Below are 22158 nucleotides of genomic sequence, written 5' to 3'. Positions count from 1 at the left end.
CAGTAAGATCTCTTGTATGAGATTTTCTCCCAGATGGCGAGGATGGCTGGTCGTTCTGATAATGGACATAATTCCGAATAATGGGCTCCTGTGGTTGGTGGAGTCGTTCTGCTTTGTCAGCCCCGCCGTGAACCTGCATAATCTGCGCCTCTTTTATTTCGTGCCTTGCAGATTTCTTCAACTTCGGGGTGGGCCTCCTTAACTTGCTGCTATTCTTCTGCTGAGGTCTACACTTTTAATTAACATTTACACCTTATGATAGGTCACTGTACCATCAAGCTCCAGTCCACTATGCTACTTCCAGTGCACATCCGGTCAGAGTACAACCGTCAACCTCATGCTTACATTATTGGTACCACGAGACTTCGGATCACTGCCTACGGTGTCTATGCCTTACCAATAGGCTAACTGTGTTTCCCCGTTGTAGAAGATTTATATCTACAATCATAGTTGTGCCTTAACCTACATAGTATCTGGTACTCGGCAAGAAGCGGGGCCGAAAAATCTTGATGCATCTTACTCCTCCCACTCTAGAGTCAATTTCGCTATACGAACTTCCCTGTCATGGGTATTTCACTTGCATTGCTGTCAATTGCACAGGGGCAGCAAGGCTGCCTAGCATTCCTACAAGTATTTAATGAGATGAACCCATTGCAAATATCATCTGCCAACCCAAGATTCCTTCGTTCACTACCACTTATTCATTCATAGTTGAATTACAATATGTTGCTCTCTGCAACCTCGCTTTTACTCCTCACGGTACCTGCTTTCGGGCAGACCCTTAATGCCTGGAGACAGAACGTCTACGGAGAAGGATGCTGCGGCTATGCTGTAGACGGGAATGTAACAACTTCCGATGAAGTTGTCTCTTTACCAAATACTCTTTCTCTTCTCTTCAACTTTAAAGCTGGATATATCGGTTTTTATGTTCAGTCCTCCGGTGCTTACATTACCGACTACTATGTTGAAGCTCTTGAGAGTACGACGTTCAAAGATATTATTGTTGGAAAGGTTTCCAACGCTACATCCAACTTTACTGTTGTCAATTTTTACGACTCTGTTGGCGAAGCCGGAATCTTTACAGATACAATGTCTTTCCATGTTACTGGAGTATCTGGTGGAAACAGTACCGCATTTGTCAACGAGATATATCCCATCTACCCAGGCGACACAATTGTATACCCCTCCGGACAATCCGCCCAACCCTCCCCAACCCAAACTACAACTGCAATCCCAACACCAACACCAACCACAACCGTCTATCCCACACCCACAGCTCCAGGTATAACCCTCAACGCCTGGCCCACCATCTCCGCCACCAAGCCCGTCGTTCAAGACAACGCAGGCACATACGTCGATGGTAATCCATCCACCGGCTTAATCTCCTCGCGTTATTTCCTCCTTTTCAATACCGCTAGCACATACGAAGGATTCTACATCTTATCCCAATCACCCAATTATATCACCGATTACCATGTCATTGCGCAAAATCCTATCACGTATGCAAACGTTGAAGTCTGTCGCATCACAAATGCTACGTCAAATTTCACTCTTTGTGCATTTAAGGATGAGGATGGAAATCCAGGGTTTAGGAGTGCAACGATGTTCATCTATCAAGATGGTGCGGAGGATGGGAAACTTAACGATGTTTATCCTATTTGGCCGGGTGATGTAATTGTCGACCCCAATGCTTGATTTGGGTATGAGTTACGATATGTTAATGTTAATGAGTATCTTTGACTAGAGAGAAACTGTCTTAGATTTTTGTAGGAGGATCCTAGGAAGGAGGGAATCTAAGTTTCAGATATTTCCGGCCCATAAAAATTAATGAATAATGTCAGCTATCAAGAATTACTTACATCCAATGCTCGTTGTTCAGATCAGCATATCTTATAATCTGAATTTGCTTCTAATTCTCGATTCCGGAAACCCCCATACTTCGGGTAAATGAAACATTCAAAACTCAAAGCTCTTCATCTCTACCCGCAGTCCAATTCCACATACCATACCAAAAACTCACATACCAAATTCCATTCATCCATCCTTCCATCCCAAACACCAACACAAACAAACCCTTCCATTTCCCGAAAAACCGACCAATATCTCAGGCCACTCCTCCCCAGTGATCAATAGCACGATTCTCGTCTAAATTAACAATTACCCAATCAATCAATCAATCAATCACTCCAGCTTCCAGAAGTAAGTAAATATAAACTAAACCCTCTGAACATTCATTCACCTTTGTTCCTTATTCCTGTCTCCCGCTCCTGTAAACGTTTACATTTACATTTATATCTACCTCTCCCTAGAAACCCGATCAATCTTTAGACAATCAAAAAATCATTTTTTTAGGAAATCAATTCATGGCCTAGACGGAAGACGCAAGATGTCTATCTATGTAGATCCACGAGAGCGGTATTCTTTCTTTGTCTTCAGAATTTGAGAATATTCTTAAAAGATGATGATGATGATGATGATGATTGGTTCGAATTGCAAAAATTATATATAAGTTAGATCCTCATGTTCGAGTTCGAGTTCGAGTTCGAGTTTGATAGGGATATCAATATCATATCATTATCAATAAATATAAAAGCATTCGCAATTTCCAAGAAACCACTCCCCCCCTATTCATATATATCATATATCATCTCCCCCAACTATAACTATAACTATAACAAGTAACAAATAGATACATAAATATCATCGTCATCAAACACCCACACCTACACCTACACCCATAATACACCACAGCACAACACCCGTAAACCAATTCTTCATCCAAGAACCCCAGTAGCCCAACCTCAGCCAAAATCCACAATTAGTTAATTACCAAGACTTGTAAAACGAAATGAGATAATAATCTTCACATATGATTTTGAGGGTTTCGATTAAAAGATCTAGCGGAAGCGAGGTGAGGTGAGGTGAGGCGAGCTCGATTTTATTTCGTTTACCCCATACACTTCACTTCCCATCCCATCTCATACCCTCTCCATCTCATACCCTCCCCATCCTTCGATAAATCAAATAAATCAAATAAATCAAATCAAATAAACCCAAGTAAGCCAAGCCAAGCCAAGAAACCTCGCTACCCCTCTCCAAGTCGATTCATCCTCTGTACACGTACTCACGATATCGATCCCGCGTCTATATATCCATCGAACTCGACGACGACGACGACGACTAATATTTTCCTCGCTCATGATCAATCATAGCAGCCAGCCCCTTTGATAAACAGGCCCTGTTTTATGTTTTTTTATATATATATTTTTTTTTATAACTGTTCTTTATGTTTGCTTTAATTTTTGTGTTTGTGTTTGTATTTGTACTTGTGTTTGCATATATATCTACATCTATATCTATATCTAGAAACCTCTCCTTCATTCCCCGCCCTTTCTCTTTTCTCTCTTCTCTCTCCCCCCAAAAAAGAAAAATAAATGAAAAGAGAAAGAGAAAGAAAAAGAACCCTCTTTTCACAGAATATATATATAATATACATATAACATTACACACAAAATTCAATACATAAAGAAAAGTTACATATTTATTCATATCATTAATCATATACCTACATACTACTACTTTAACTTACTAAACTTCCCTCCCCTCCCCTCATACTAAAACTAAAACTAAACCCAAGTTTTCCCAGCCAGCTATTAACTTTTAGTATCGATCGATTGATCGATCGTGCTATACATGTTGATTCATATCCTTTCATATCCTTTCATTACATTTCCCATTAATCCACTTTCTTATCTTTTCATACTTCATTTCCATTTTCTTTCCCCAACCCCATTTATCATCATCATCATCATCATCATCACTACTGTCACACACCCCTCACAATAAATACCTATAATCCGGACTCAAATCTCCCAATTCCGTCTTCTCATACTCCGTAAGACCCAAATCCCTAGGTCTCCTATCCCTCTGGCGATTTTCCAACATGACCGCCACGAAATAAAGCAAACACGACATGGCGCTCAAACATAAAAATCCCAGACAGATTCCATATCCCGTCTTATACTCCGGGGCATCTTTAGCAAGGAAAGCATAGGTAGCGATAATTCCTCCGATATTACCGAATCCGACTTGCCACGCCGTGCCCACGCTGCGACGGTGATGACCGCCAAGATTCATGTTGAACCAACAGACGATGACGGGCATGGCGGAGTAGGCACCCATTGCAACGAGGAAAAGCGCAGCGTATTGAAGTTTGGTATTATCGTGAACGGTGAGGAGGATAGCAAAACCGGTGATTGCGACGCAAATCGGCGCGATGGTGAAGGCGAATCGATGACGTGTGAAATCCGATGCGAATGCAATGCACATTGCGAATGCGAATGCGCACGCCCATGGAGGTACACTGTGGAGTTGTGTTTGGATTGGGGAGTAACCGTAGGTGGAGATGATACCTGGTGCGAAGAATGCGTATCCGTAGGCTGGGATAATCATGCCGAAATACATGAAACCTCCGAGAATGACTTTGTAGTCTTTGAAGACCCTACATGCGTCTTTGAAAGTGATTTTACGCTCTGCTGCGCTTCTTCCTTGGTCTACTTGGAGACGAGCTTTTACATATGCTCTTTCGTCTGGAGTGAGCCATTTTGCATCTTCTGGGAATGAAGGAATGAGGAAGAAGAATGCTAGGGCGACAACGCAGGTAAGGACTCCTTCAATGATAAAAATCCAACGCCAACCGGAATATCCTCTTAATCCATCCATTTTTCCAATACCGGAAGCGAGAAGACCTCCGAATGCTCCAGCTAAGGTGGTACTACTGAAGAAGAAGGAGTAACGACGTTGGGCTTCGGATCGTTTGTACCACATGCCGATGAGGTAGAAACAGCCAGGAAACATACCCGCTTCGCATAGACCGAGGAAAAAACGGGTTGCGAGGAGACCGGAGAAATTTTGTACGAGTCCTTGACAGATACTTACGAGGCCAAAAAGGAACATGAGGGATGAAAGCCAGATGTTTGGATTCAGGCGCTTCATGAGGATATTCGACGGAATCTCGAAGAAGACATATGGGACGAAGAAGATGGTCAAAGCGGTATTGTATTGAGTGCCGGTTAATTTCAAATCTGTTGAGAGTTTGAAAGATTTGGCATTGGCAATATTGACTCTGTCCAAAAAGGCCAAAAGATACAAGATACATCTATGGCAGTCAGAATGGATTTTGAGAGACACAATACATTACTTACAAAAATGGAATCACACGTAAATCGATTTTTCGCATAAGTTTGGCCTCCGTTGTATGCGAAGGACAAACCACGTGCAATTCATCGAATTCTGGTTGACCCTCCGCCGATGGAATGTCTGGTACATAGCTATTATTTCCCTTGTAAGCGGCTTCTTGATCCTCTGAGAATGAGGGTTGAGGGGAAGATCCCGTTTCTTCTGGATCAAGTTAGATTCATCTCGGAAAACGTAAAATTCAGGGATTGGGCTGAGCTGAGCTGAGATACTGTATTGTATCCTCGGTAGATCACTTGATCAATCAGATATCCAGACAATTTTTTAGACACCGAGTCTGTATTCGATACTGGAGCTTTGAAGCCATTGTGATAGAATAACAATGGTGATAACATAAATGGTTAGCAAAGAACGAATTGATACTTACTATTTTTCGAACCAAATAAACCCATTTTGGTGCTCCTTTTCCTGGACTACTGCCGAAAGGCCAAACTCGATCGACGGCACACCTTTATATTACCCCCGAAGGCAAAATGTAACGGTGAGAATATGAGTAAGAGTAAGAAGCACAAGAGAAGAATCGAAAAGAATCATCAAAAGAGATATCGAGCTGCTTTTCAATCAAGCAAACCCAAAGTTTACCGTGCGTGCATGCTCCGGACTCAGAATACTTTATCTAACTAGTGATAGATCGGACACCTACTGCAGAAGAAAGTGGACAAGGGATGAAGTTATCCCCGCAATTAAATTCGGAGTAACATTGAATAACTGAATGATTGAAGCCGAGGAAGAGTCATCTTTCTTTTGATTAGTTCTCTGATTAGTGAGGATGTTTTTGAGATTTGCCGTGTTGCCATTCACTGTTTTACTGTATCCATCCGCCCCCTGGTGGCCATACCATATGACTCGGGTAATGGGTAATGGGCAATGGGTAATAAGTGTCGATTGTAGTTTGTATACCTACCTCGGATATCTTTGGCTTTTGTACATCGGCATTTTAAATGTCTTTGATAAGCTCCCAGTAGCAGAAACCAGGGGAAACTCTCCATCGAAGCAAGATTTGAAGCTGGTGTAGCTTTTGCCTCATGTCCACGTTTCCCAGCCAAAAAAAAAACACTGAAAATCTTCACCGAATGTTGGACAATGCAAAGGTAGGATATGAATGTAACATGGGGATCTTCCTTCGAAGCTGGAGATCCATAGTCCAGGGAATTCCGACTGGGTATCTTGACGTTGTGACTCTTGAGAAGAGTGGATTGGGTGGAGAATTCTAATATTTAAAGTGTTTGCGGGGGAGCTTAGCATGTTCCCCCAAACCGGTATCGGAGAGGTTCTTCCTTTATTCGACAGAAGACGGGCTTTTCTGCTTGTTTGTATTACGCAGCACGGTTTGAGATGAGTCTGGATCTTGAGGTTGGATATATAAAAATTGGAGTCATACATTCTGGGCGAGGAAGAGGGAGTGGGAGTGGGAGTGGGAGTGGGAGTGGGAGTGGGATGGGAATTGGATATTGATCTGAAGAAATATGGGCGGGAGAGATTTTCACGAGTACAATGTAGTAGGTCCGAAAAGATGCCCATGAGTAATAAGTGTGCAAGTATTAAATATGCCTCTTCCATTACTCCAAGGTTCCATACCAAATTATCCACGCGTGGCCTTGTCTCCAAACTGGTGAGATTCCTACTGCAAGAAAGTTCACGAATTGATCGATGCTGCTTTTGGTTTTGCATCTCAAGCGAAACTGATTCCATCGTAGACTCGGGATGTGACTCGGGAAGTAGCATGTACTATTGAAAAGAGTCCTCAGTATTGTGGATTCGAGAGGATGAAAATCATTGAAGCAGCTCCAGTTTTGATAAAGAGAGAGTTGACCTAGTAGAGTGGACTGTCGTGTACCTATCCAGGCACGTGCTACGTAGAGTGTTCCCAAGCGAGTAGAGACGGAACGGAATCCTCGGATATCACATGTCGCGTATCAACGTATCACCTATCACGTATCACCTATCACAAGCCTCGTGCACGAGGCTATCAAATTATCAAATTATCAAATTATCAAATTATCAATCCTCGTCCGAACAGGTGACCAGGGAGCAAGGTGCGAGAAGGTTGAACGCGCAAGCAAACGCGTCTGGAATTGAAAATTTACTCTTCAATTCTTCTCTGTTTTGTTTGAGGGTATCGACAACAACATATCAAAGCATGACATTGACATCTTCATTTCTCATCTGGAAAGAGAATTGAGCGTTTTCGGCTTGTACCTAAGTATTCCGTCTTTTCCTTCATCTCAGAAACCCTCATTTTCCCGCTCAACTTGTACTTGGCTTTAGATGTGAGTAGTGGCACCTCGTCATATTCTTGGTTGTGATATTGCTTGAAAGCCGATTTGTTCTTCCGTGTTTTGGGTAGGATGCCCAGGTAGGTAGCTAGGGAGGTATTGACGCGGTGAATCAAAGCATCTCCGCAAGTATCTTCTTGTATGTAGAGGATGGCTTCACACTTGATTTATATACATCACGAGAATATACACATCAGTCGGGCATGCGAAAGACTTGATGGAGGAAATAATTATCTGGAAAGCACAACCATCAAGAAGATATTCGAATCATAAATCAATCAAGGAAGCAAGCAAGCAAGCCAGCAAGCAAAAAGTTTAGTAAGTCTTACATCTTCTCAATAGCCTCCTTTTCTTGCTTAAATGGTGGTGGGTGGCTTTAAAAACCTTGGTACGAGTTGTTTTGCCTCTTCCTCTCACTTGATTTACTAACACTTGTATTGTAGCGTAGTGGTGACCACGAGGAACCATCCCATTCAATACTCTGCCATCAGGTGATTCTTCCACCAATCTCCCCCTTCATCTTCAATCTCCATATCGTTGGTGAGAACTCGTTTCTATTCACGCATGGGCAGAAAGGTATGTTGTATTTGTTTGAATTTATTTCCTCGCTCGTTCTATCTGTACAGAGAGACAGCTCATCTTCCGAAGCTTTGGATCTTGGGAGTCCTCTCTAAGTTGACGCTTTAAACCTTGGTTACGAAACAATACAACACTACACTGCACAACACAACACAACATCAGAATCATCACCATAACCGATTCTTAGGATATACACATACAGATCCACATCCGCATACACACACAGATATACACACACACACACACACATACATACATACATACATTCATTCATACATACATACATACATACATACACATCTTCATCCCCTTAGCCGCCAGTTGTGAAAACTAACCGCCCACCTCATGCTACAGTATACTACTACCCAAATCGTTCACAACCAAGGAAGGGCAAACACATCTACTATAATTAGTCAAAGGGTAGCTTTTCCGTCGATTAATTAAAACCTTGTTAAGCAACTTAAAGCAAAGACAGCAAAGACGATTTCACGACTCGTTTGAAAACGGGGAATCAAATCCTTTCTCTTCTGTTCCCTCCTCTTTTTCTCTCTCTTTCAACTCGACATTCGATCCGAATCCATGCATTAATCTTTCTTGAGGTTATCATCATTTGCCTTTGGTTTATCCTCCCAACGACATTGATTACCATAGTCCGGCCTTGGACTTTCGCAAAACACAGACTTGTGCATCGATGAGTTGCGTTGCCTGTACAGTCTATCAGTCCACCAGTCTGTCCGTCCGTCCGTCCGTCAGTCAGTCAGTCAGTCCATCAGTCAGTCAATCCATCCCTCAGTCAGTCAGTTGAACATTTTCGAAAAGTGGCGGCACCACCGAGGCTGAGGATCGGAGGATCGGTCAAGAAAGGAAAGGGAAAAAAAGGTTTCGGGCTAAAATCACTGGGCAGCCAAAAATTGAACAACTACGACCACAACCAATTTTAGCTCCAGACTCTCGATACGGTGGTCCTTAAAGAATCTCATCTCACAATCCCCCCAATTCCAATTCCTCCCACCTCTTCAAATAATTCGAGAAATCATACAACAACAACATCATCCACAATCCACCACGACAACCACACATCGGCGAAAAAAGCCTTCCCTTCCCAATAATTATACCTGTCGCCACCAAGCTTCATTTGATTTCCAGCAAATATAATCACCCGTGGCAGAAATTATTGTATGGATTCGCCGATTCTGTGGATGAACATTACACATTGTCATTGATTCCGGGTGGGGACAAAGCGATTCGACATCCTCAACACCATCGATTGAATTTCGCCCATCCCTCCTTCACGACCCATCTGTTGATACGAGGCATACACTCAATCATAATATGAGTGCTCCTCCTATATCGTCTCTCGCATCGGGCGATACGGGTGTCGATCTCGAAGCTGCATTCAAAGAGTCGCTCGGTATCGCTCGAGACGTTGTCAAGGGAGTGTTATTAAAGTCTCTTCGTGTGTCATTCGAAGGTCACAATATTAGTTTCCCAGCTCAGCAAATACTTTCTGGTGATGAGACATATAATACTCTTCTTGCCCTGCGAGATTTAGATTCACCCGCAGGCATGATGATAGACAGTGATGTTATTCAGCTTCCATATTCCGGAAATACCATCAGTTCAACTTCTCAATCGTCTACGATGGGCGGTCAAATGAATCAAATGTCCTTCTCACCCTTGACTACGAGCAATCTCAACTCTCACACTCGTCCTGGAAATCCATTACAGCAACAACCATTCAATAATTCCAATCATCGACCACAATCTTCTTTTAATGCCACCCAAAGTCAAACCGAACTTCCACAACTTTCCAATTTATTACGAACAGTGAACACAAACAACTACACTCAACAACAAACTTACCCCTCCAACAATAACTCGTATTCACTCTCTTCGAACCAACCTCTACGCCCTCAACTGCAACAACACATCTCTGCCACTAAATACCCCCAAAATATGGACGACCTTTTCTCCCGATCTGATTCAGTCCTGGCCTCGCAAATTCCCGCAAATCGAAGCAACTATCAACAGCAGATGATTGCTCGATTGCAGAAAGATTCTCGAACTTTAGCAAATCAATCCTATTCAAGCTACGGTGGACAGGGCCCAATTCCTAATCTAGAAAGATCGAGTTCGAGCAATTCAGTTTTGTCCAGTTCATCTTTACCAACTTTGGCTCCTGCGCAAAAACTTCCACAAACCGAAAATCTACTTGTTGTAGAATCTCGATCGAGTACGCAAAGTCGGTCAGAAACGCCCATGGACTTGGAAATGACTAAAGCTACCAACATGAGGAAGCGCAAGATACAAACAGACGAGCAGAAGGCCGCCGCGAAGAAGGCAAGGCTATTGAAGGTTTCTGGAAAGGCCGAAAATGCTGAAAAGATAAATAAATTGGAGGTAGTAAGTGTGCCCACTCACGTATACATCTGGCAATAAATCTAACTGTTGTGTAAAGGCAAAGAAGAAGGAACTTACAATACCAGCCGACGTTGTCATCCGCATTCTCGAATTTTGCCCTCCTATATTTCTCCGAAAAGCTCGTACTATCTGTCACAGCTGGAACAAGTGGGTTAATGGGTTGCAATCTATCCATATAAATTGCCGCAGAGAAAACTATGGTTACAACTTGCCTGATGAGATTCCAGGTCTATCGGCAATGCAATATGTTGATCTTCTGGGAGGAAAAGGTTGCATGGAACCTGGTTGTAAGAACAAAGATGCAAGCAGAACACATTGGGCTTGGAAAAAGAGGTGGTGTCTCAACTGTTGGAAGGGAAAGATTGAGAGAGAAGATCGAATCCAGAAACATCGCCAGCTCAAGTATTCCCTCCCTGTCATTGACAAACTGCTGGCATGCATTCCAGTCAGCATGTACGACTCTTTTGGTAAACCTCATGATTACGTCGAAGAAGGAGACCCTGGAGCAATTCAAACGTCAACGCACAGACTATACAAATACTACTTGATTGCCGACGTCGAAAACATCATAAAGGAATATGAAGCACTCACACCCGATCCATATCGTGAGGATCCTACACATAACGATGCGCAGAAAGCCACCGCCCGCCAGATTTGGGAGGAGAAGATGGAAAAGTTAGAAGAAGATCGTGATGCCTTCTTCGAAGCGAAAAAGGCTAAGAACGCAAAGGTCATGCAACTCGTTTTACAAGTCGAAGCAGCAGTCCGTGAGAAGAGGGCAAAAGGTCGCAAGCCGAATGATGCTAACCGCGAAAGCCGGAGAATCCTCTTCTCCACACTTGCGAAGCGTGACCTTCCAGATATTCCAGAGGACTTTATCGCCAACAGCAAGCCATTCAAAGCAGCCGTTAGAATTTTCAGAGATGGTGGCTCAGAACGAGGTTGGAGAGCTTTGAAGCCGAAGATTCAAGCAGTCTACCAGCAGGAGCAATCGAGAAGGACTGACCAACAAGCCATCGTTCCTGCACAAGACGTACCAAGCCGGGGTAATTTAGACGAAGACTTTCAAATGACTGGGCAAGATCTCGAAAACTTTGAGCAAGCTAACGATGCTCTCCGACAAATTGGCAATCAAGGTCTGCAACAAAACACACAACAAAGTCAACTGGAAAGATATCAAATCCCCACATCAGTTACAAATAATAGGTCGTCTCTTGCAATGATTCATGCTGGTTCATTTGATTCTGGCAAGGGCGCTATGGCTACAACGTTACGACCATTGAACAATCCAACAATGTCATTTCCAGGTGGTCTTCCGCTCCCCAATGACTCTTTGCTCAACACTTCTCATAACAATGCCGGTCCTTCTGTCAATTCATTGAGCAACATTTCTCACAACAGTGGCTTTTCTGCCAGCTCATTGGGTCGCCTCTCTGGAATCAACAATGGCTCTTTGATAGGCTCAACGAGCATGTCTTCTCGCAGCAATAACGGATTTCCTGCCAGCTCAATGAACTCTCTTACTCAAAATCACAGTTCCATGATATCGTCTAACAGCGCTTATGGAAACAGTGGGCTTCCTGCCAGTGCAATGTCAATTCTATCTCAGAACATGGGTTCATCGAGCAGTGCTTCCCGCAACATTTCAATGGCCCCTCTTCCTCAAAACGGCAACAACTCTTTCATGGGTTCATCGAACAATGGTCCCCACAGCGCAAATAACAATCTCACCAATTCCATGGCCTCTCGGTCTCAAAACATGAACAACTCCTCCATGGGTCTGTTGAGTAACAGTTCTCGTGGCACTCAAAACAACAATGGTGATTTCATGAAAAGTGCTTCTTACAGCAACAACAACTTTTCTGCAAATCCAATGGCTTCCCTGTCTCAGAACATTAATAGCGCCAATGCTAGTTCACCAGAAGACTTTTTTAAGATGAATCCTTATGGTACTTCGAACCAAATGTCTCAGAGCAATAATGTATCCTCTGCCAATGCCCTGGGCGACTTTTCTAGCCACTCTACCTACAATAATGCTATTAATTCTGGCTCTTCGAATCATCTTACCCAATGCAATAATACTTCGTCGCTCTTACCTCCTCCTCACCTGAGTTACGCCTCTCAAAATAACAACGCTTCTTCTGTCAACCCATCGAACCAGGTTTACCAGAACAATGGCAGCTCATCCAATTCATCAAACCCGGGATCATCTACAACTTCACGAAGTGCTATGGCTATCTCCTCAATTCTCACGGGGACCCAACCTCATGGAAATTGAGCTGATAATCTCCAAAGGACAATCAATTTATTGCACTTTGCGAGAATATCCTCATTAAATATACATTTCATATCACAATCTATTTCTTTTTCTTGCATTTTTTTTTCTTCTTTTTCATAAACATTGGCGCAAAGGAAAGCGCAATACCCTATAATGAAAAACGGCTACTATCAGGAGTTTATCATTTGCAATTGAGGCAGGGTCGGGTGGATGCATATAAGGGTTATGAGGTTTCATGGATGCGTACCATGTGGTGGCGTCTTAGAGGCTGGTTTTTATTCAATTGCCTTCAAATGACATGGTGAATTGGGCATCACAAGAAACGTATAGTTGGCGATGGGGAGTTTTAGCGGCATATGGATACTAGCCATTGATTTTCTCCGGTATCTTTTTTCCTTTCACTTGTTCATTCTTACAATTTCAGTTCTCGTTGCAGATGGTACGGGATGGCACGCTGAACAATTGTGAAATGGGGCTTCTCTTGTTCCACGAAAATGCCATTCAATGAGAGGAAAGAACGACAGGATAGAAGATCAATCGGATGTAATTTAAGAGATTTGAGCGAACTGAGCGGTTATGCGTTGATGAATGACATGGGGTGGAACGGATTAGTGGGCTTGTTTCCTGGACTTACTTTTAGCATGATACATATATTATACCACCAAGCACACATATACACACTGGAATTCTGATTCTCTCAGCCCTACGAATCCTGATTTGATCTCGGGTGGGCAAGTTAGCGTAATCATTATTCTATTGATAATTAATCTCATCTAATTGAATATGATTCATTGTGAACTCTCCTCCAGGAACAATATGACAATACTATTATATTCGATTTCGATCAATAGGACTATTGAGCTACCTAGCATTTGACAACATGTTATTTAAACATTCAACCATCCAATGGGCTATATAGTCCAAATAGTCCAAATAGTCCAAAAATCAACGATCTACATCTGATATCAGCCTTATGTTACTCTCTCGACTATTTATAGAAAATCAACGCTGAAGCGGCCGCTAGCGGACTCGGAGCCTCGTGGATTATGGCTCTGGATTGTGGATTGGTTACGTGGGGAGTAATGGTTCAAAGATCTGGCATGTGAATAGCTTTCGTAATGTAATCATGAGATTTTTCATGCCACGGATTAGTTTGATACATTCTTCTTCAATCTTCAATCTTCAATCTTCAACCATCATTGTCATTGCCATTTCTATTTTTCACCCAGTTTTATTTCCAAACCAAACTTTGAGAGTAGATGGTAATTGAGGTCTGGTTCGCAAGGCAGTGATGAATTAATGGGACTTGGACTGAGATTCAAAGGGAGGGATAATATTAATGGAGGAAGGGTTAGATTTGAATTTGGGTCTGCAGACTGCGATACGGGAAGACTCGGGATCCAGGATACAGCTGCAGACGCAAATGCAGCAGATACCATCGACTATGCAGCAATCGCAATCGCACACCCAACAATCGCATGCGCAGAAGTTGAGGGAGGAAGTTGCACGAAGAGGGGAGACGAGGGATACATTAACGGGAGAGAAGGCCCCGAGATTGGAAAGAAGTCCACATCCATATCATAAACGACATGAGGAGATTCCGTTTGGGAGCGAAAGAAGTGAGAGGAATCCGGTTATTAGGAATTCGAAAGGAGAAGAATGGACTTCCCGAGTGCCTGCCAGGAAACCTTCTTCCTTAAATCCCTCTTTCAATCTGAGGCCTTCTAACTCCCAAACGAGAACATCTTCTTCGGGAGCTCCTGCGTCGCCGTCACCTCTACGTTCGGCACAAAATACAGACGATGAATTATATAATGGCGTTAGGGTAACGATTGATGGATCATCAAATGGGTATATCGAATCTACGAACAGCGATAGCGGGACTGAGGCAGATGATGAACATTTCCTCAAAGGCCTGCCTGCTCCGAGGACGAAACCACACAAAGGATTGAGGGGTGTAGATGGTAGTATGTCAAGTACGCCCAGTCCATTGTTGAGTCCGGCTATTTTGGATGATGAGATACGATGGAAGGAAAGTGGGAGGATTAGGTCTACAATGCCGACTTCGAAGATAGTTACGAAGGAGGAACAGAGAAAATTAATTGAGAAGTTTAAACAGAGGAGGAGGATTGAAATTGTCAGGAGAACAACTGAGGCGTGTTTATTATGTTTTGTGGGAGGTATAATATATCAGAGTCAAGGAGTTAAGGAAATACTCTATCTGTGGAAGAATGGTATGCTTTTATCTCCAGACTTTCAGAAATCATGCTGACTGTGAAGAACTTGGATGTCAAATTCTTATTATAAGTGGTTTGATAGCTTTATATCCACTTCGACTATTACGACATCTGAGCTCACGAACACCATGGAAATCTCCATTCCCTCTTACTATACCTGCAACATTCGATCCTGCTCCTTTATTATATCCTCCTACGATAACAATGCTTGTTTCGATTTTACTTTCAGTCAGTGATCCTAGTGGTCTTTTACCAAGTATGATACTCGCGATATCAACATTACCGAAAAAATTAATCCCTGCTATTGGAGGTCTTGAAGGAAGAGATATGTTACATTGGGTATTGGCATGTATGCCATTATTCACGACGACATTAACCAGAGCTCCATTCTTGAGTAAAGAATCATTGCCTCTGAATCCAGAAGTATTGGTTTTAATACCACCACTTCATCAAGCTTTATGTAAAACACTTTATTACCTCACAACTACTAGTCTCCTGGCAGCTGAACTACAATTACTATCAACCGCGCTTATAAGCTTATTACTCAGAGCATCATCTCCGCAAGCAGTTATTCTAAAAGCACTTCTTTGGGGTGGTGGTATAGGAATTCTAGTTACTTGTACACATGTTCTTAGATGGGGTGTTACATTAGCTCGAGTCCCTACATGGAAATTTAGAAGACCGGATCCTAAAAACTCGGGGTTCAGATTCAGCAAGAGATCTTTATCGTTTGGTACAAATACGTTAAGTGTATTTGCCAAAGATAGATTCATCAGTGATACGAGTGATGACGAACTTCATAGCCGTTATTCACAAGAAAGGGGTGGGAAACTACATTCTTCCGAATTTTCTCCTTTAGATGGAGAGTATTCGGGTATCTCGAGGAGAAATACTTTACCGGGATCTAGTCCCTCCAAATTAAAAACTAGAACACCTTCTGGTCGGAAGAAAAGATCGGCATCTATCAGTCTTCAATCATTTTCCAAATTAACTTATAGACAGGCTACATTTCGGAAATGGGGATATGCTATTTATGTATATATCTGTATTCTCGTTATTATCCTACTTGGTATCAGAGAATACGTAGGGAAAGAAGCATTGCAAGGTTATGAACCCGTGGGTTGGGCTCTTGGGTATATGTTTGGAGATTTGCCACGATTTAGACTCGAGGTCGTGAAGGCGAATTTGCAGAGATGGATTCCGTTACCTTCTCGCTCCCATTCTTCCGATGATCTAGAGTTACACGAACGAACAAAGATTTGTTTAGAAAGAGGATGGGTAGAACGCATTCGTACTCAAGATTTCGGCGCGGCAAATACGCGGTTGATACTCTTGGGCTACTGGCTCCTGATTATCATTGCGGGTCTAGCGATTGTTTTCCGTCTTTCGAAAATATATGAAGTGGATACGAGAAGAAAAGTTTTTCATTTCATGATGGTTTTTATTCTCTTGCCATCGACATTTGTGGATCCGAATTATTGTGCGTTGGCTATGGCATTGGTGTTGGGTGTGTTTTTACTACTGGATTTACTGAGAGCGAGTCAGTTACCGCCGATTAGTAGGGCGTTGGCGAAATTCTTAATGCCGTATGTCGATGGAAGGGATTTGAAGGGACCGGTGGTTGTCAGTCATATTTTTCTTGGGGTGGGATGTGCGGTGCCTTTGTGGTTGAGTTTGGGGAGCTTGCCGTCTTATTCTTCTTCTTCAATGGAATTGCTTGATTCTGTCTCGGGATCTGAAATCGCTTCTTCGAAGTTTTTGTCGTCTTCGTCTTTTGAAGGAGGAGCAGAAGGAGAAGCGATGGATCCGTGGAAAGGATGGGAAATTCCACAGAGACAGAGAGAAATTGCTATGGTTGCAGGAGTTATATGTGTGGGATTAGGTGACGCAGCGGCGAGTTTGGTAGGAAGAAGGTGCGGGAAGAGAAAATGGTATTGGGGAGGGGGAAAGAGTTTAGAGGGGAGTATGGCGTTTATGATTGTGGTTGCTGTGGCGTTGGTGGGGGCGAAGGGGTGGGTTAGGGGAGGTGGGTGGGAGAGAGAGGGGAGCGATGCATGGAGTGTTACGGTGGGGAAAAGTATTGTTGCGGCGGGGGTGGCGAGTCTAACGGAGGCGGTTCTGACTGGGGGGAATGATAATGTGGTTGTGCCGGTGGTGCTTTGGTGTTGTGTTAAGGGGTTGGGGATTTAGGATGAAGTGGGGATGCTTGGAGAGATTAACAAGTATTCGGTTTGAAGAGATGAGAGGAAGAATGAGGATAGAAAAAAATGTTTCTTAGGGTCTGGGATTTGGGATTTGGGATTTGGAATGGTAATTTGGGAATAGGGATTTTAAGGTTTGGGGATAGAAGAGTATGCGTGAGAGAGATAGGTGGATAGATGAATGCATAAAGAATGGAGGATATCAGGGGGGGGGGGAATCGGGTTGAAAGCGTATAGGGTAGAGCGGTAGAAGAGTAGGAGAATATTAATATGAAGTATATGTATGGTATAGGTATGTTAGGTGATATGAGATGAGATGATATAATATCAATGAATTGATCGGGTGATATTAGATGTACAGATGAGGAAGCAGAGTGAAAGGGAAGAGAAGGGAAGGGAAGAAAATCAGAAATGATAAGAGGAAAAGGAGAGGGGGAGGGTGGGGGAGATTAAGGAAATATTAAGATTTTTTACTTTATCCTGGAATGCTCATATCGTCTCACTTCGCCTTGTCTTGGTTTGATTGTTTGATTGTTTTGAATTTATTCTTTTTATTGGATTTATTCTTCTGGGAATAAGGAAAGAGAAAGAGGAAAGAGGAAAGAGGAAAGAGAGGAGAGAGAGGAAATGAAGAAATGAGTGGGGGAGAATGAAAAGAGAAAGAAGAGGAGAGAATAAGTAAGTAAGTAAGTAAGTATATATATATATATATAACCTATTTTCCGATTATGCTCCTGGATCTAAAAAAAAAAAAAAAAAATCTCGAATCTCGAATCTCTGTAGTGTCTATAGTGTCTATAGTGTCTATAGTGTCTATGTATAAAATGAAACTGAAAATATATTATATATATATATATATATAAAAGAATTAGGATTCTAGAGAATTGGGAATTGAGAAAGGGGGATGGATTAGATAACGAGAAATGAGAGATGAAAAGATGGAATTGGAAGCGTAGAACTTGGAATATATTTACTTAGGTATATTAGAGGGTTTTGGATTTTGTGGATTTTGTGAATTTTGTTAATGATGAGAAGATAGAGAGGAAAGGGAGAGGGAAAGGGAAAGGGAAAGGGAAAGGGAAAGTATTGAGATGGGTTTTCTTTCTTTCTTTCTTTCTTTCTTTCTTTAAGATGAGGCTTAAGGAGAGCAAGAGAAATGAATAAATGCGCTATATACGATATTAATCTTATCATCTCAATTCTTTTTATCTACTATGTATACATTTTCACTATCCATTCTTCTTTCATCCACTATCTTCTTCGCCTAATCTCACGGCTCATCTCATCCCATACCCCTATACAAATTCCCAAACCACTACATCGCCACTCCTCCTCCAATCATCAATCCACTGGGTATTTCTCTCTCTCCAAATCTCTTTCATTTTCTTTCCTCTACCCGCTCCATCCTGTGCTCCTTCCGCAACCCCCTCATAAAATTCCCTCACATCCTTCTCAACCCCTTCAAATCCCACCAGATAGCGGGGCCACATTTTCTTCTCATCTCCATCTCCATCACCCTCCCCATCCCCCTCTATCAAAATCTCCTCCCTCAAAAACCTCCGCGGATCATCATAAAACCTATCCGCCTCATCTCTATACATATCCCTCTGCCCCATCTCCAAATGTACAGGAGGTTCACATCCTAAAGCCCAGGCCCCCAATCCCTTATACACCAATTGGCTTCTCCACGGGGTACTATGACAGGGCATTAGAAATCCCACAAAGGGTATCGCACCTTCCCCATTTTCCCCATCCCAATCCGGGTTTTGGGAAGTCCCCATCATCTTTTTTGCATATTGAGAATTTTCTTCTTTTTTAATATCGTAGTCGATATTTAGCGAAGGGGGCGCGTGCTCATCAAATGAAGCGGGGTAATGTTTTAGATATGTGTATGCGTCTGGAGAATGAAGAGGGATTCCTTGCGCATCCAACATTTCTGTTTCGTATTTGTGTCGGATAAATGTATTTACGGATATCACGGCGGATTGATGGATGATTGTTGTATAAGCTGCCAAGGCTATGTTGAGGAGAATGAGAATGGTGAGAAGTGGTTTGCGGATTGTTGCGGTTTCGATTTTCGATTTGGAAGAGTCGTTTGTAGGGATTTGAGTTTCGCGTGTGAAAAATGATGTGATTGATGGTGCGGTTAGGAGGAGAAGAATAGGAAGAAGTGGGTAAATGAATCGAACTTCTTTATGGGAGATTGTGCTTAAGACGAAGATCATCACACCAGTGAGATGTGTTAGAATTGTTTGGAGGTTGTAAGTGAATTCCGGATTTGGCATTGTAGATGGTGTATAGCTTTTGAATGTCGAGAGAATCGTGAATGGCAGATAAGTGAGTAACAAAAGTGGCAAGCCTTGGGAAAAGAAATAATGCCAATCATTTTTGCCATAAAATACGGCTAAATTTTGAGAGATATTGAAATGAAGCCATTGGTAAGGTGGGAATGTCCATTCTCCAAAGTAGAGACGATCGGAAATAGCTGAGATGATGAGGATGATCGAACCACATAAGATAGCTTCTCTGAGAAGAATAATGTAATCTTGTGGGATGGGTGATTTAGTTGTTTTTGGAGATACTCCGGGTATGAGGGACATAATGATTGGCATTATGACACAAAACCATATCAAAAGATTGGTTGGTCTAAGAATACAGGCAATACCTGCAAGAAGAAGGGAATATCGAAGACTGTTACAATTAGATGATGAGTTTCGAATACATAACTCTAGAAATCTTACTGGTTTACGGTTTCTGTCGTTCTGAAAACACCTTTAGATATAGACGTAGTCGACATCTCCTTCTTTCCCTCTTTAATTTTCTCTCCAGAACTAATTGCCATGTCCCAAGGCCAAAAATACAATGCAGTAATTGTTAAACTAGTTTCCAAAGAATTCGAAAAGGTTCTTGTTGAACAAAACCAATTCCAAGGACTTAATACACTCATGAGAAGCTGATCAAAATTAGTTTTCAATTCTTCTAGAGATTCAAGATATAAACATACAGTAACATAACCAGTTCTACTACCCAATCCATACATTTTCTCTGCCATTTTCCAAGTATAGTAATCACAACCTGCGGCAAAAATAGCCTGAATGATATTTGGCAATACAGCTAAAACTTCAGCTCTAAATTGAGGAAAGAAATTCACAAATTCCATAGGTTTATCTATTAAGTAATATGCAGCAGCAAAGAGAGTCGGATGTAATGAAGATCTTAATTGATAATGCCATTCCTATTTGATCTGATTAGTATCAATTATTCGAGCGCAGCGAGCTATGGGGGTTTGGGGGCTTGCCCCCATAAAGGAAAAATAGTCAATTGGTTTCAACTGGCATGAAGTGAGACGAGATGAGATGAAGAAAGATTTGTATATGACGCTCCGCTGGCCCTCCCGGGGGGCCACTGCCGTGGAGGCCGAATATTTGGAAGTGAGGTATGAGAAAATAACAAGAGGGAAACTTTTCCCAATTTATTCCCCCTCCCCCTTTCACCGGTAAAATTACTACCATGTCATCTATATTTCTTTCCCCTCTTCGTATCTTATAAACAGTCCACACTTCCCTTGCCCACAAGACGCAAAGAAAAAAAAAACAGAATGAATTGAAAAGATCACATACCCAAGTAATCCAAGCACCACTCCCCTCTCCAAAAGCCATTTCCCAAGCCGGTTCTAGAGCTTGAAAATATTCATCTGGCTGAAAGAAAGTTTTGACGAGAAAAGAATTAAAGACTCTAAATACTAGAAGGAAAGTCCAGATATCTTTTGCGGTTTGGATATTTACGAGAGCGTGGAGACCATTTTCTTGAATATCTGGATTTGGGAGGTTGTGGTTGAGGTGATGGGGGGGAGGTGAAGGTATTGTAGGTGGTGAAGAAGATTTTACCTCTTTGTTAGAGGTCGGGATTGAATTTGACATGACGATGGATTGCTCATGAGGATTGAATGAGACGGCGGGGGGGAGAGGGAAAGAATGTATATATACTATGTACAATTGGAGAACATGATATAATTTCCTACGAAGCTGCCCACGTGTTTGTGTGGTGGGAGTGAGCACGTACCGATCTTTACCCGATGAGAGGGTGACTAAGAAGAGATGTCTTGTTGCCTTGTTGCCTTATTACATTTTCATCACACGAGCACTCCAAAAATGATATCTGTCCATAGATGTACTCTACTATGCGGGGTGTGTCCTATCGTGTGTCGATGCTATCAGGAATTACCAAATGACGAAACGTCTGAATGACTAATAAATTACCGAATCCCATATCAAGGAACTGGTGGAACCAATTGCGTCCTCTGTATCGCTCTCATTATCTCTTGTCTTTGCCCTTAGTTATATATGTACGTCTTTGTATGTACTACGCTCCGATATATCATTCAAATCACAGCTAACCTCTCATGCTCATTCACGCAACGTTCAATCGTTCAATCACTCAATCACTCAATCATTCAAAACCGTCACTGTTGGAAGAGGAAACCTTGGAAGACAGAGTTCCTCAATCCCAAATCCCCTTCTCATCCAATCAGATCCTGAACGATTATGCTTAGAATATCAAAGCCCCAATGATAGGTTCCAAATGAATCTTGGACCCTCTAAATCCTCTTTTCACCACCGAACGACCAGGTACATGCAGAACCCAGACAATGCGTATCCACTAAAAGGACACCCTAAAATCATCATCTCCGCCTCACTCGAACCCTATAAGCAAGGGGTGACGAGGGCGGAAAGCAACGGGTGTGTTTTGGAGTCTTTTGTTCCCCTAAGTGCAGGTATAAGCACGATGGAGAGAAAACGCGAGCAAAATGGTAGATGGTCTTGATTTGGGAAATTTCTGTTAGTCAATGGAGTGATCAGCTGGGTGGGAAGATGGGATATACTTGCACTTAGGGGTTTAGTGAGTTTTGG

General features: G+C 42.4%; 5 protein-coding genes across 5 annotated transcripts; 3 read left to right on the top strand and 2 right to left on the bottom strand.

The window, feature by feature from the left end:
• Nucleotides 1-685: 685 nt before the first annotated feature.
• On the top strand, nucleotides 686-1860 carry BCIN_07g00780 (hypothetical protein). The gene has a single exon (XM_001556021.2). The coding sequence runs from the start codon at nucleotides 724-726 to the stop codon at nucleotides 1693-1695; it is 972 nt and encodes a 323-aa protein (XP_001556071.1). The 5' UTR covers nucleotides 686-723; the 3' UTR covers nucleotides 1696-1860.
• Nucleotides 1861-3576: 1716 nt separating this feature from the next.
• On the bottom strand, nucleotides 3577-5791 carry BCIN_07g00770 (hypothetical protein). The gene is made up of 3 exons (XM_001556020.2): nucleotides 5624-5791; nucleotides 5205-5400; nucleotides 3577-5158 (listed from the first exon to the last, which is right to left on the bottom strand). Exons 1-3 carry the CDS (start codon nucleotides 5646-5648, stop codon nucleotides 3838-3840), a joined length of 1542 nt encoding a protein of 513 aa, XP_001556070.1. The 5' UTR covers nucleotides 5649-5791; the 3' UTR covers nucleotides 3577-3837.
• Nucleotides 5792-7266: 1475 nt separating this feature from the next.
• On the top strand, nucleotides 7267-13601 carry BCIN_07g00760 (hypothetical protein). Its single transcript, XM_024693798.1, has 4 exons — nucleotides 7267-7850; nucleotides 7976-8108; nucleotides 8299-10514; nucleotides 10570-13601. Exons 3-4 carry the CDS (start codon nucleotides 9444-9446, stop codon nucleotides 12808-12810), a joined length of 3312 nt encoding a protein of 1103 aa, XP_024549585.1. The 5' UTR covers nucleotides 7267-7850; nucleotides 7976-8108; nucleotides 8299-9443; the 3' UTR covers nucleotides 12811-13601.
• A 306-nt stretch (nucleotides 13602-13907) lies between these two features.
• On the top strand, nucleotides 13908-17656 carry Bcsec59. The gene is made up of 2 exons (XM_024693797.1): nucleotides 13908-15044; nucleotides 15091-17656. Exons 1-2 carry the CDS (start codon nucleotides 14150-14152, stop codon nucleotides 17235-17237), a joined length of 3042 nt encoding a protein of 1013 aa, XP_024549584.1. The 5' UTR covers nucleotides 13908-14149; the 3' UTR covers nucleotides 17238-17656.
• A 749-nt stretch (nucleotides 17657-18405) lies between these two features.
• Nucleotides 18406-21204, bottom strand: Bcgpi10. The gene is made up of 4 exons (XM_024693796.1): nucleotides 20869-21204; nucleotides 20253-20483; nucleotides 19990-20201; nucleotides 18406-19939 (listed from the first exon to the last, which is right to left on the bottom strand). Exons 1-4 carry the CDS (start codon nucleotides 21166-21168, stop codon nucleotides 18544-18546), a joined length of 2139 nt encoding a protein of 712 aa, XP_024549583.1. The 5' UTR covers nucleotides 21169-21204; the 3' UTR covers nucleotides 18406-18543.
• Nucleotides 21205-22158: the final 954 nt, after the last annotated feature.

This window comes from Botrytis cinerea, chromosome 7 (assembly GCF_000143535.2).
Source record: "Botrytis cinerea B05.10 chromosome 7, complete sequence".
Lineage (NCBI taxonomy): Eukaryota > Fungi > Ascomycota > Leotiomycetes > Helotiales > Sclerotiniaceae > Botrytis > Botrytis cinerea.
Note: the sequence above shows the minus strand (reverse complement) of the source record. Positions and strands in the feature narration are given on the sequence as shown.